A 12,782-nucleotide genomic window follows, 5' to 3' on the forward strand; every position below is an offset into this window, starting at 1 on the left:
CCACAGTGACTGGACAAGTCACTTAACCCCAATTGACCTCACAAAAAACCCCACAAACAAATAAAAAACCAAGAACCCCAAAACAAAAACTGATCTTCATGAATTTCTTTCTCCTTACCCCCCAAAACTCCAATCCTAATCATACCCATTATTCCTCTACTGTGCTTTCAAGTAGTACTATGGGCCTTATTTTTCTATTTTTTATGAAAAATATTTCCAAATTATGCCCAAAGGGCTATCAAACTGCGCATATCCTTTGATCCAGTAAGTTCTCTACTGAGTCTATATCCCAAAGAGATCATAAATGATGGAAAGGGACTCACATGTGCAGAAATGTTTGCAGCAGTCCTTATTGTAATGGCAAGGGATTGAAAACAGAGTGGCCCATCAGTTGGGGAGCTGAATAAGTTATGGTATATGAATGTAATGGAATATTGTTATTCTATAAGAAATGATCAGCAGGATAATTTCAGAAAGGCCTGGAGTGACTTGTATGAACTGATGCTGAGTGAAATGCATAGAACCAATAGAATAGTGTACACAGCAGCAAGAAGATTATGTGATGATCAACTCTGATGGACGTGGCTCTCTTCAACAAGGAGGTGATTCAGGCCAGTTCCAATAGACTTGTGATGGAGAGAGTCATCTCTATACAGAAAGGAGAGTGTGGGGACTAAATATGGATCACAACATAGTATTTTCACCTTTTTTGTTGCTTTTTTTTCTTGTTCATTTTTTCTTCCTTTTTGATCTGATTTTCTTATGCAGCATGATAAATGTAGAAATATATATAGACAAAATGTGGAAATATATATAGACAAACTGCACATATTTAAAATATATTGAATTACTTCATATCTAGAGGGGAAGGTGTGGAGAAGGGAGAGAGAAAAATTTAGAACACAAGTTTTGCAAAGGTGAATGTTGGAAACTATCTTTGCATATATTTTGAAAATCAAAAGCTATTATTAAAAAAAAAGAAAAATGTTTCCAAACTATTTCCCCCTTTCCCCCTTTCTTTCATGTCTGTATAGCTTTTCCCTGTCAGACTTGAAGCTCACCCAGCCGCAGGGCAAGACTGTATTTTCTCTATCAGAGTGGACTGTTCTCTGGGGGATAATAGTCTGTCAGACTGTTGGGAGAAAGGGGTGGGTCCCTCCAGATCAGGGATTATATATCCTTTATTAGATGGGGGCAGGTTTCTCCAGAGCAGAATATCTTACAAAATAGCTTCCCCTTTAGTGAAAGAACCCCAGGTCATTTTTAAATGACTTAAACTTTTGGGGTTTGGGTCTTTGAAATGTAGCATTGCACTCAGCCCTTGGGAGACATTTTAGAGAATCATTGTATTTAAACTGGTGGTAATTTTCTTGGAGAGAAGGGGAGAAGGAGCAGATCTGTTCAGTTACCCTTATCCCTCTATGTGGAGCTGCTGCTTTCTTGTTACAGGCAGGAATTTCAAGAGGAGAGCCTCATGTCTTCTGATCCAAAGGTAATAGCAGCCCTTTCTCTCCTTCCCTGTCCCTGAAGAATTGCCTGTGCCCTGGCCAGCCTGCTGGGGGAGGGGCAGAGTCATACTCTCCTGGAATGGATTCTTCGCTGGCTCTTGAGGTAGCATCTCATTCCTCCCCCTCTCCATAAACCCATAATAATAATAATCCTGGAAGACCAAGGTTGTGAAGGCAAGGGAGTAGGGAATTTTGCTTATTTCCTACTAAATTATTCATGGATATTAGATTGACTTCAGTCTAGAAATCCCAGTCTTGGGAGGTGGAATGAATATATTAGACCCATCAAGTTCAGAATTAACAATCAGAATAGACCATGGAAAGTAGATGTATGTGTGTAAGATGATACAGACACACATAGACAGAGGGACGGTTAGAGCAGAAGCTTCATGAATTTCAAAATTTTGTTACTGCCCTGAAGGTTTTGGAGCTCATCTATTTCAATTCCCTTATTTTATGGATCAGAAAATTGGGAACCAAAAAATATTTTATGACAGCCAGTCTCACTACTATCAAACCAAACACGTATCCTGTTTGCCTTTCCTTATTTCCATTGTGATTTCTTCATAGCTTGAAACAAGTACATGGATTTTTACATGTAAATGTTCATCCTTTTTCTAATTTACAGTATAGTTGTGAGGAAAGTACTTAGGATACTTTTAAGCAGTATGTAAACCAGATGCTATTATTATAGAAATATTTTCCATATCCCTGGAAAAGGGAAATACATACCTACCATTAGTAAAGAAATTCTGATAATTAGCTATCAAATAATAAGAGTGGATGTGTTTAAAGAAAGGAAGGAAAAAGACTTTATTTAAAGTGCCTACTATTTGCCAGACACTGTGCTAAAGGCTTTACAAATATCTCATTTGATTCTCACAACAATTTTGGGAGGTTGGTGCTATTATTATCCCTCTTTTCCAGGTAAGGAAATAGAGATAAAGTGACATACTTAGGGGCATACAGTAAGTATTTGAGGCTGGATTTGCACTCAGACTCAGTGCTCTGTCTACTCTGCCTCATGAAGAGGAGGGAGAAAAAAAAAATTCCCCAGGCTTGCTTAGCTCTGATTGGAGGAATAGACTGGTTTTTGGAACCATCAAAGACATAATTCCAGAGTTGATGAAAGTATTTTGCTAGATTTAGAGCTGAAAGGGACTCTCATTCTAAAGTCATAAAGTTTAACTGCTTCATTTTACAGATGAGGACATTAAGGCTGAGAGAGGAAGTGAGTGGCCCAATGTTACCCAAGTAATAAATAGCAGAGCCAGAGATCTTTCCATAACACCATACCAAGAGGTGATATCCTTGGGCTTGAACATTTGCCTGCCTGCCTGCTCTAGGTTTCTTATGGCATAAGGAAGGAATTCTCTGGGAGCCCAAGCCTGAGGTCTGAACTGGAACCCCACCCACCAGTGCTGGCTTGAGATGACTGGCCATTGCTGGCTGTTATTGCACTGAGTCACTGGGTGCTTTGGCCTTCCCATGACTCCAGCCTAGACAGTGCAGAGCCAGGGAAAGAGGGATGGAAAACAATTATTAAGTGCTTACTATATGCCAGGCACTTGTGTCTTACAAATAACTCATTTGATCTTCACAACAACCCTGGGAGGTAGGTGCTAATGATGAGGTTCAGCGCAGGGCAGAGAGTTGTGGGAACCCCGTCTGGTCCGCCCAGGTCTTTCATAAAAGAATTTATGAACCCGAAAAGTTAGACTGGCAAAAGAAATTTATTGTTGGAACTGAGAAACCAGCCTTTGCTAGGAAGGCTGATTTCCTCAGAAGCAAGGTAAAGTTCCTATGGAGAGATAAAGAGGGGTGTGGGCCTGTTAGGGAAATAGGTGAGAGAGATAAAGAGGGGTAAACGCTGAAAAGAGAATGTCTTCTCAGTGGGCAGAGGGTCCTCAAAGATAGCTATGCCAAGGAGAGAGAGGTTCCTTGGCATGATTCCTACTTTTGGCCCTCTGCAAGGAATGAGCCCCAAGTTGCTCATTTTTTATAATTTGAAACATTAGCTAGGGCTGGGTGCAGTTTGAGTTGAAATCAGACCAAAATCTTCCGAAGATGAATAGAAATTTTCCAATTGAATGAGTAGTCTAGACTAATCTCCAACTCAATAGTAGTCGACAGAAATCTAGATCTCCAGCTCAGGCTAAGTAGGAGTGGTCCTGGACTCAACTAATCCCACCAAGATAAACTTTATTTTGATTCCCTGGGGCTGGTCTTTCTCAGGGGAGAATTCAAGGAGTTTCTCCCCTTTAAGGAGTTCTCAGGTATTTACTTCGTGGTCCCCCCCAAGTCAGGACAGTATTGGGATTCCCTACATTACCATTATTATCCCTCCATCCCCTTTTCCAAATCAGGAAACTGAAATAACCAGAAATAGACTTGCCCAGATCACAGTGTTCAAGACTGGATTTCAACTCATATCTTTTTAATTTATGACCCAGCACCCTATCCACTGTGATTCATGAAAGGGAGGAAAAAGAATTCCTCATTGATAACTTGCCCCAAAGTTGTACCTGCCACAGAAACCCTTGGCTATTGGGAATAAAAGGAAAGGAGGAGCAGATCTAAGCTTACTGGCATCCCAGAGTGGAATACCAACAAGCTCTGCAGACATGGCAAAAAGGAGTGAGTGAGTTGGGAGGAAAGCAAAGATAGCCTGATCAATGAGATGAAACTTAAAATCAATAGAGGAAGAATGTTGACAGGATATTTTGGATGGGAGTGTGGGAGTGTGTGTGAGGGAGAAGAGCTAGCACTTTAGAACTGACAATTTCCACAACTCATCTTCATACCTCACAGCCCTTACTACACCAATGATCCTACCACCTGAGCCAAGGGGCCAGGAACTGGCTTTCTAAGTCAACAACTCAACTCCCCTTTCTTGGTGTTTTGGGAAGAATATTAGAAGAATGCTAGACTTTCAAGTCAGGAGACCTGGATTCAGATTTTATCTCTAGCACCCTCTAGATGGGTGACTTTGGGCAAGTGATTTTATCTTCTTGAGGTTCAGTTGCCCCATCCATAAAATGAGGTTAACAATTCCAAGCTACTTTGAAGGGTTATTTTGGGGGTACATGAATGGCTCTTCAATCTCATCCACTTGGATGTTTAATCCAATGATGAATTCAGTGGGGCTCTGGTTCTATCATTTCCAGATTGCAATTGTAATTAATCCCGCTTTAATCCTCATCGTACTGTTTTTTTTTTTTTCCTATTACCTTTAAAAATCTCTAAGTCTTCCCTTATCCTAATAACAATAACAACCTTAACTAGTATTGTCTCTTTCACAGTCTAACTTTTAGAAAAGGCCATCTCTATTCACTGCCTCCACTTTCTCTCCCTTCGCTCATTTATCAAACCTTTGAAATCTGGCTTCCTATTTAATCACTTGACTGAAATTGCTCTCTCCAAAATTATCAAATTTCTCTTAATGTCAATCAGGTTTGTTTTTTTCTCCTTCAGTTCTCATCCTTCTCAGTTTATCTACTATATGTTTGATAGTGATGACTACCTTTTCCTCTTGGATTCCTCCTCTTCCTTCTTTGGGCTTTTGTGACATTACTCTCTTCTGGCTTTTCTCTTACAGGTTAACTGCTCCTTGTCAACTTCATGGGTCATGGTCAACATCATGTTCCCTAACTATGGGCATGCTCTAAACTAAACTTGCTTCTTTTCTTCTATATTTCTCCATAATCTCATCTACTCTTAGGTGTATAACTATCATCATTATGCTGTTGATGTCTGTTTTGAACTTTATTCAAATATCATTTTGGATATTTGAAATTGGATGTCCAGCAATCAAATATGAAAGGCTTCAGGGGTCCTCAAACTGTGGGCCAGATGCGGCAGCTGAGAACATCCCCCTCACAGGGCTATGAAGGTTCTTTATTTAAAGGCCCACAAAACAAAGTTTTTGTTTTTACTATAGTCTGGCCCTCCAACAGTCTGAGGGACAATGAACTGGCCCCCTATTTAAAAAGTTTGAGGACCCCTGGGCTAGTCTGATCAAGACAATGATCCAAGACAATTCCAGAAGACCTATGATGAAAAATTCTATCCACTTTCAGAGAGAGAACAATGAATTCTAAGTGCAAATTGAAGCACACTTTAAAATATATATTTTTTATGTATGTGGTTTTTCTTTTGTAACACGGCTAAACATGTTTTGCATGAATTCACATGTATAGTCATATTGCTTTCCTTTTCAAGGGGTAGGGAAGGATTTTGGAACTTAAAAAAAATGAATGTTTAAAAAAATTACATGTAGTTGAGAAATATTTAATGAAATAAAAATATATTTAAAACATCTTTAAGAAGCTGAATGTCCAAAATACATCATAAATTCAACATGTCCAAAATAGAATTTATCTTTTCCACCAGACCCACTTTTTTCATGAACTTCCCTATTTCTGTCAAAGGCAACACTACCTTTCAGGTTTGAAACTTGGTGTCATCTCTGATTCGTCATGTTCCCTTTCTCTGAGTATGTAATTAGCTGCTAAACCTTGCCATTTCTATCTTTACAATTACCTTCACATCTAAACTTTCTCAGAAGAAATAGCTTTTTATATACCTATCAGTTAGGTCTAATTTATTCTAATTAATTACTACCTAATAATAATATTATATATATATAATAAACTACTAACTAAAAACACTACTTAATAATTAATCACTACTTAAATTATTACGATGATTTTCTAACTGGGCTTCATACCTCAAATCTGTCCCCTATTCTATTCTCACATGAATGCCAAAGTGATATTCTTTAAGTACAGATATAACCATGTAACCCTCACTAAATTTTAATGACTTTATGAAATACAAACTTCTCTATTTAGCTTTTAATGTTCTTTATAACTTACTTTCAAACTATCTTTTCAGTATCACTGAACATTCTTTCTCCCACAATGCTATCCAGAAAAATTGGACTTTTCTTTGTTTCTACTTCCCACCAGGGTTTTGCCCTAGCTGTGTCCCATGCCTAGAATGTTCTCTCTTCACTTTTGCATCATAGAATGTCTCTCTCCAGAATTTTAAGGTGTAGCTTAAACATCATCTTTTTATCCCCTAATCACTTAGTGCTCCCAAATTCTCCCAAATTACTTTGTATTGAAAGTCTTTGTATTTATTCTACATATTTCTACACACACGTGTGTGTGTTGTTTTAGTCTTTGTTTTTTTATTGACCAAGTTTAGAATAGTACCTGGCACTTAGAAGGTTTTTTAAGAAATACTCATTGATTTATTGGAGAAGGAGGGTGACATGGGGAGAGAGGGAATGAAATGAAGGGAAGAGGGGAGAGGATCAGAAAAATTTTACTGGAGGAAGTATCTATCTCTAGGTGTCAGTGTCAGAACTAGGATTCAAACTCAGATTCCCCTACCCCAGTATTAGCATTCTTTTTGGTCTATTACATTGCCTTAAAAAACAAACAAACAACAATGATTGATTTTTAAAATTCTCCTACAAGGAGAATCTTTCTCTCGCTTTACTCCCTGCTGAACAACCTCTCATAGTACCCAGAACCGAGAAGTAAGCCCTACTTATGGCCTTCCTTTTTAGGTCCCACCCATCTCCTAGTGTGCCATTTCTACAGGATCTTGCTCCTAGGTTGGCTGCCAAAGCTGAAATCACTCAGAAGTGTCCTCCTGGCTGGCTCTTTGGAAAGAAGATTCAGATACAACGACAATCAGTGAGGGAACTATTTTTTGGGAGAGGTGTCCCAGATTCTAGTAGAGCATCCGTGAAGGCCAAATAGCCCCCATTATGGTTTACTTTACTAAAGCTGAACTTGTGCATGTCCAAACTCAAGCATTTGGATCTCATGTCAGGGAAGACCCTGGGTGCAACTTTGGGAGAGTGGAAAAATCTGAGCTCTCCTCCCACATTTCCAGGGACTATCTTTGGGACCATAGGTAATGGAAAATCGTTTCCCATTTCTCAACCTCAGTTTCTCCATCTGTAAAATGAGGAAGTAGTAGATTGTATCCTAGGTCCCTTCTAGTACTGGCAGTCTTTGTCCAGCAGGGCACTCCTCTAAAGGCCTCCCTCAGTTCACGGCCTTTCCTTCATCTCTTCTCTGGGAGGGATCTTTCTTCCAAACTGCTCAGTAACTCTGGGGTAGTTCCTCCACTTATCTTATTGCTTATTCAGAATCCTCCTCCCGGGCTCCCCTTTTCTCTGTATATAAAGCTCCCGAAGCAGGAAGAGGCGAGTATGAGGAAAGACGCCTATCTATTAGTTACTGAGCCTAAGGAGGGTAAAATGAGAGTGGAAAATAAACACCGAAGTACAGAAAGCAAAGCCCTTACTATAGAGCGATGGGTGCGCGTGCGTGGTGCACCAACATGTGAGTATGCGCGCACTCATGTGTGCGTGTGTGTCTGTGTGTTCGAGAATGTATGTGTCTATTTGTCTGTGTGTACTCTGTAGCACAGCAGCTCTGCCTTATATCCCGGAGGGCAGGAACCCTGCAGTGCATGGGTTTAACAGAGCACCCATTTTCATTATAATAAATAGCAAAAGTACTTTTTCATTTAAAAAAAGAAGGAAATTTTTCAATTAAAAAAAAAAAAGAAACAAGAGGAGGGAAGAGAAAGAACGAGGTGGGGGTAGGGGAGCGGGGGCGGAGGGAGGAGCTGGGGAATTTGGAGCCAGGGAGTTTTCATTCAGTTCCATGGAGAGGGAGAAACTGAACAGATTCGAAAGTTGGATCCCTTTTCTTTGTATGGAGGAATCTCGAGCGGAAAAAAAAAATGCGGGGAACAAAAGCCACTGGGTTATTCTATTTCCTCTCCAAATCCTAAAACGGGCACTTTCTATTTTGTAATGAAAGGTCTTTTCAGGTTTTTACCGAATGAGGTGATTTATAGGGACTGGCCAGTGCGCCCTACTCAATGGGGTGGTGCGGGAAAGTGCTGGGCTGGGAGCGGGAGAACGGGCAGCGTTCCAAGAAGTCCTGGGGCTGTCTTGAAATAGGAGAACCCTGTACCCTTTTGGGCGCGAGAAATAAAATGAGAAGGAAAGAGTAGAAACTGGTAGGGGGAGTATGCTGACTTCTTTCCGCCTCTGGAGTCTTGTGGCTCCCCCAGACCGATACTCAAAGCAGGAAAGTGCTTTCTGCCCCCACCCTGGTTAGTCACAGCAGTTCTCCCGATCTCCCACCCCCGCCTCGTGATTGTGGATTTAGGGAACAGTGCTGTCTTTCCACCGCTGTAAATCTGAATCAGCTCTAGAGGTTGGAGGAAGGTTTACACTACTCTGAGGCGCAACAGGGTGGATGCGCTCGGGATAGGGCGGGTGGATTCGGGAATGCTTCGGTAGCGCGTTTAGCCCGGGAATTTTCAGTTCCCTTCAACTCCTTCCCTTCCTCCGCCTTCCCCCAGCATCTTGTCTACAATCCCGGGGCTGTAGGCAGGAGAGTAAGGCCCTGGGGTAATTGGGAGGGGGAACATGCAAGTCTTGGTCCCTTCCCTGCTCGGGTGATTGGGGAGTAGGTTTCCCGTCCCTCCACTTTGCTTCGCCTAGACTTGGGCGCAGCCCTACTGGCCCCAGTCCGGGAGAGGGGGGTGTGGGGTGAGCCGGGGTGTGGCCTCCCCGCCTCCCGGAGTTGGATTTGCATGTGTGTGTGGCGGCCCCAGACTTCCTGCTCTCCCTCCATAGCAGGTAGCTACCCCGGCGGGCAGTAGCTGGGCTCTGCTGTCGGGCTGTCGGGCTGTAGGGCGCGCGAAGACGGCGGGGCAGCCTTCTAGGGACAACGCGCCCCTCCCCTCAGCCAGCGCTGCTGTCAAACAAGCCCACCCTGGCAACAGCTGATTGCGCTGCTGGGGGCTCGTTCTTTTCCTCCACCCCCTCGGGTGCCCGAGCTGCACACCCGCCTGCAGCCATGAACGAAATGTCCAGTTTCCTCCACATCGGGGACATCGTCTCCCTGTACGCCGAGGGCTCGGTCAATGGTTTCATCAGTACCCTAGGGTGAGTGTGTATGTGTGTGGGGCTGGTCAGACAGAAGGTGAGGGCTAGCGGGTCTCCCTTGCCTTAGTGGTGGGCAGGACCTCTCCTTCCCCACACCCACCAATTTATAGTTCTAGGCTGCTCAGAACTCGAAGACAGCTCCCTCCGATTTGTTGGGACAAGATGGGGGAGGTGGAAATGCTTGCATATATTTTTTTTGAGAAAGGAAGTGAATGTTTGCTAAGGTAGGAGGCGAGGGCCCTGACAGGGCTGGCTGGTTGTCTCTCGCCCATGTTACCTTTTTCCTCGTCTTGCTCCCCTGAAGAGTCTTGGCTCCCTGCTCTTCTTGGTTTCCCTTTCTCCTACTGGAGGGGGTAAAGAGGAAGAAATTGAGCCCTTTTTCCTAAGCCCCACCCCCCACTCCGTTCCCAGGTGTGAAACTGAAGGCTTGGGCTGCTGGGTGAAGGAAGGGTGGATCGGGGGTCCCAGAGAGGAGAGTATTATGGTGTTAAATTGGAGTAAGGATGTAAGGGCTCTCTGTGGATTCTTGACATTCGCAGGACACACACACCTGTGTGTCCACCACACTCGGGCTCTTAGCCCAGCATCTTTCCCCCTAAATTCCTACTTTTTGGACCAAACTGTGAAATTCTTTTATTCAGTGCTCGACACTGGGGCATCCAAATAGGCACCTTTTCCCTTCCTCTTTCCTAGAATTTTTTATACTGAAACTATGGTACTCCTCCCCTCCATAAACGAGAACTAGCTGATTCTATTCCCTACTCCACTCCACTCCCTCTCCAGCCTTCTTTCTCCCCCAAGCCCCTCCTCTCACTCCGGCAGAGTCTGTCAACAAGTCTAGCACTCACCTGGCGCCTCAAGGTCCCCACCCCCTGGGGCTCACTGAATATTTTACCAACATTAATTAATTCTGTACTTCAATCCTCTATGAATCGAGGTGGGTAAACACCTGTATCTACTTATTGCCTGGGAAGCAAGGGCTGGGGGGAGGGGAGAGGAGAGAGAAGGAGAGGGGAGGAGAAAAACATAAGGAGAGAGAGAGGGAGAGGGAAGAGAGGAAGGGATAGGGAGAAGGGGGAGGAAAGAGAGGGAGAAAAGGGGAGAGGGGGAGGGAAGAGAGGGAGAGAAGAGGGGAGAGGAAGAGAGGAGTAGAGAGGAGAGAGGGATAGAGTACCAGAACTTAGAAATAATGAAAGGGGGTACAAGAATTTGCTTTCCTTGACTAGGCGACAAGGTTTTTGAAGGACACATCTCCTTGAAATGGTGACAAAAACCATCAGATTTGTCATCATCTGAGCTAGCTTTGAATCCTGCCTCCGAAATTTTTTCACCTTGTAAATGTGAGCAAATCACAACTTCTAAAACACCAGGAATTTGGACTAAATAGACCTCTACATCTCTTCTAATTCTAAATTTTATTGCCTCTTTGTACCTTCTTCCCTCCTTACCTCCCCCAGGAGCATGGGCCACAGATTCACACTTGCCCAGAAACTCTATGCAATCTTATCTTATCTGTCAAATGATGTGGTTGGGCTAGATGACCTCTAAGCTCCTTTCCAGCTTTGAGCTTATGATGGTGCAAGCAGACACTCAGCCTAATACCTACTCCATCATTGGCAGTTCCCATTTCCAAACTCCATTTTCAGTTCATTCTATAGAGAGATACACTGTCCATTTGGAAATTATCCCTTCTTATAAATACTTGCTCTACTTTGCCTCCTCCCTCCCCCTAAAAAAGATGGAATATCTCCTATTGTCTTATTTGTTAGGCAAAGACACTACCCTACCCTTTCCCTGATTTACCTCTGTAATTCCACCTGTACCCATAGTGGAAAAAAAAAAAAGAGAGAATGAAGAGGATTATTCAATAAATCAACAAACATTTATTAAGCAAAAATTATATACTGGACCCTGTGAAATGTTAGGCCCCTCTCTCTCCTTGCTTCCCTCCTCTACTCCTCCCCTTTAGAAAGTTCCTTTCTGTGGAATCCTTAAAACAAAGTGAAACTCCTGAGAGGAAGCCTTGGGGCAAAAGGTGATCCGGAGAGAGTAGGTAACCATCTGACCATCCTCCAGGACTGGAGCATGAAAATGGGAGGAAGAGGGTGTATTCCAGGCTCAGGTCTTATTTAGAACCATTTGCTGGGAATGGGAAAAAGCAGGAAACAATGCTGGATTTAGAATCCTGATTCTACCATTTGTTAATCTTGGATAGATCACTAAACCTCATAAATCCATAGTTTTTACTTCTGTAAAATGAGGAAATTGAATTAGATTAGATGTTTCTAACCTGGGGTCCTGGGCTAAATGCAACTCCCAATACTCCTGAGTAATGCCTGAAACCAGATTAAAATGTAATTGGGAAATATTTAACAAAAATATTAAAATACCATAAAACATATTTAGTGTTATTATGGTTCTCTAAATCAGCCTGTAAGATTTAATTGCTACTGTGTCTATTTGAGTTTGCCACCACTGGACTAGATGGCCTCCACATCTTTTCTTTCTTTCTTTCTTTTTTTTTTTTTTTTGAGTTTTCCAAATACATGCAACATTCACCTTTGTAAAACCTTCTATTCCAAAATTTTCTTCCCCGTCTCCTCCCTCCCCTAGAAAGCAAGCAATCAGATATAATTAAACATATATGATTCTTCTGAACATATTTTCATACTTCACAGTCTTTTTCAACTCAAAATCGGTGATGCTAGAATCTTCGGGAAAGATAGTTTTCCTACCTTCCCAGTTATATTTCATATGGCTGCTGGATCTTGGGCCTATCCTAGAATAGTATTCGTAGTAGATGCTTATTAAGTATTTCTTAATGATAAGAGCTCACAGTAATATGTTTATTAAAAGTTTTTTTTTAAATTACTAGGCAAAAATCTGGGGGAGGGGATGGAGGGAGGGAGGGAGGGGAAAAATCAGAACAGAAGTGAATGCAAGCGATAATGTTGTAAAAAATTATCCTGGCATGGGTTCTGTCAATAAAAAGCTATTTAAAAAAAAATTACTAGTCAAAAACTAAAGAAAGTTTAGAACCAAAGTTTTATGAACATGGATAGTCAAGCCAAAAAAATTCTCTTTATTAGCATGTCTAAAAATGTATATTTTGTTCTGTGTCATGAATCCATCATCTATCTGTCAGGAGGAGGATAGCATGCTTCATCGCTGATCCTTTGGTTAGTTATTGCATTGATTAAAGTTAATTGTCTTTAATCAATTGTCTTTCATAGCTGTTTCTCTTTACAATGTTGTTAAAATAGTTTACGAGACTCTTCTTTTCC

General features: G+C 42.0%; 1 protein-coding gene across 3 annotated transcripts in view; it reads left to right on the forward strand.

Moving 5' to 3' along the window:
- Positions 1-9,181: 9,181 nt before the first annotated feature.
- ITPR3 (inositol 1,4,5-trisphosphate receptor type 3) overlaps positions 9,182-12,782 on the forward strand; it is a 117,685-nt gene continuing 114,084 nt past the window's right edge. For all 3 annotated transcript variants that reach the window (XM_051996406.1, XM_051996407.1, XM_051996408.1), the window contains exon 1: positions 9,182-9,498. In XM_051996406.1, coding sequence (XP_051852366.1) covers positions 9,410-9,498 — 89 coding nt within the window. In that variant the 5' untranslated portion in view covers positions 9,182-9,409. The remainder of the gene's footprint in view (positions 9,499-12,782) is intronic.

This window comes from Antechinus flavipes, chromosome 4 (assembly GCF_016432865.1).
Source record: "Antechinus flavipes isolate AdamAnt ecotype Samford, QLD, Australia chromosome 4, AdamAnt_v2, whole genome shotgun sequence".
Lineage (NCBI taxonomy): Eukaryota > Metazoa > Chordata > Mammalia > Dasyuromorphia > Dasyuridae > Antechinus > Antechinus flavipes.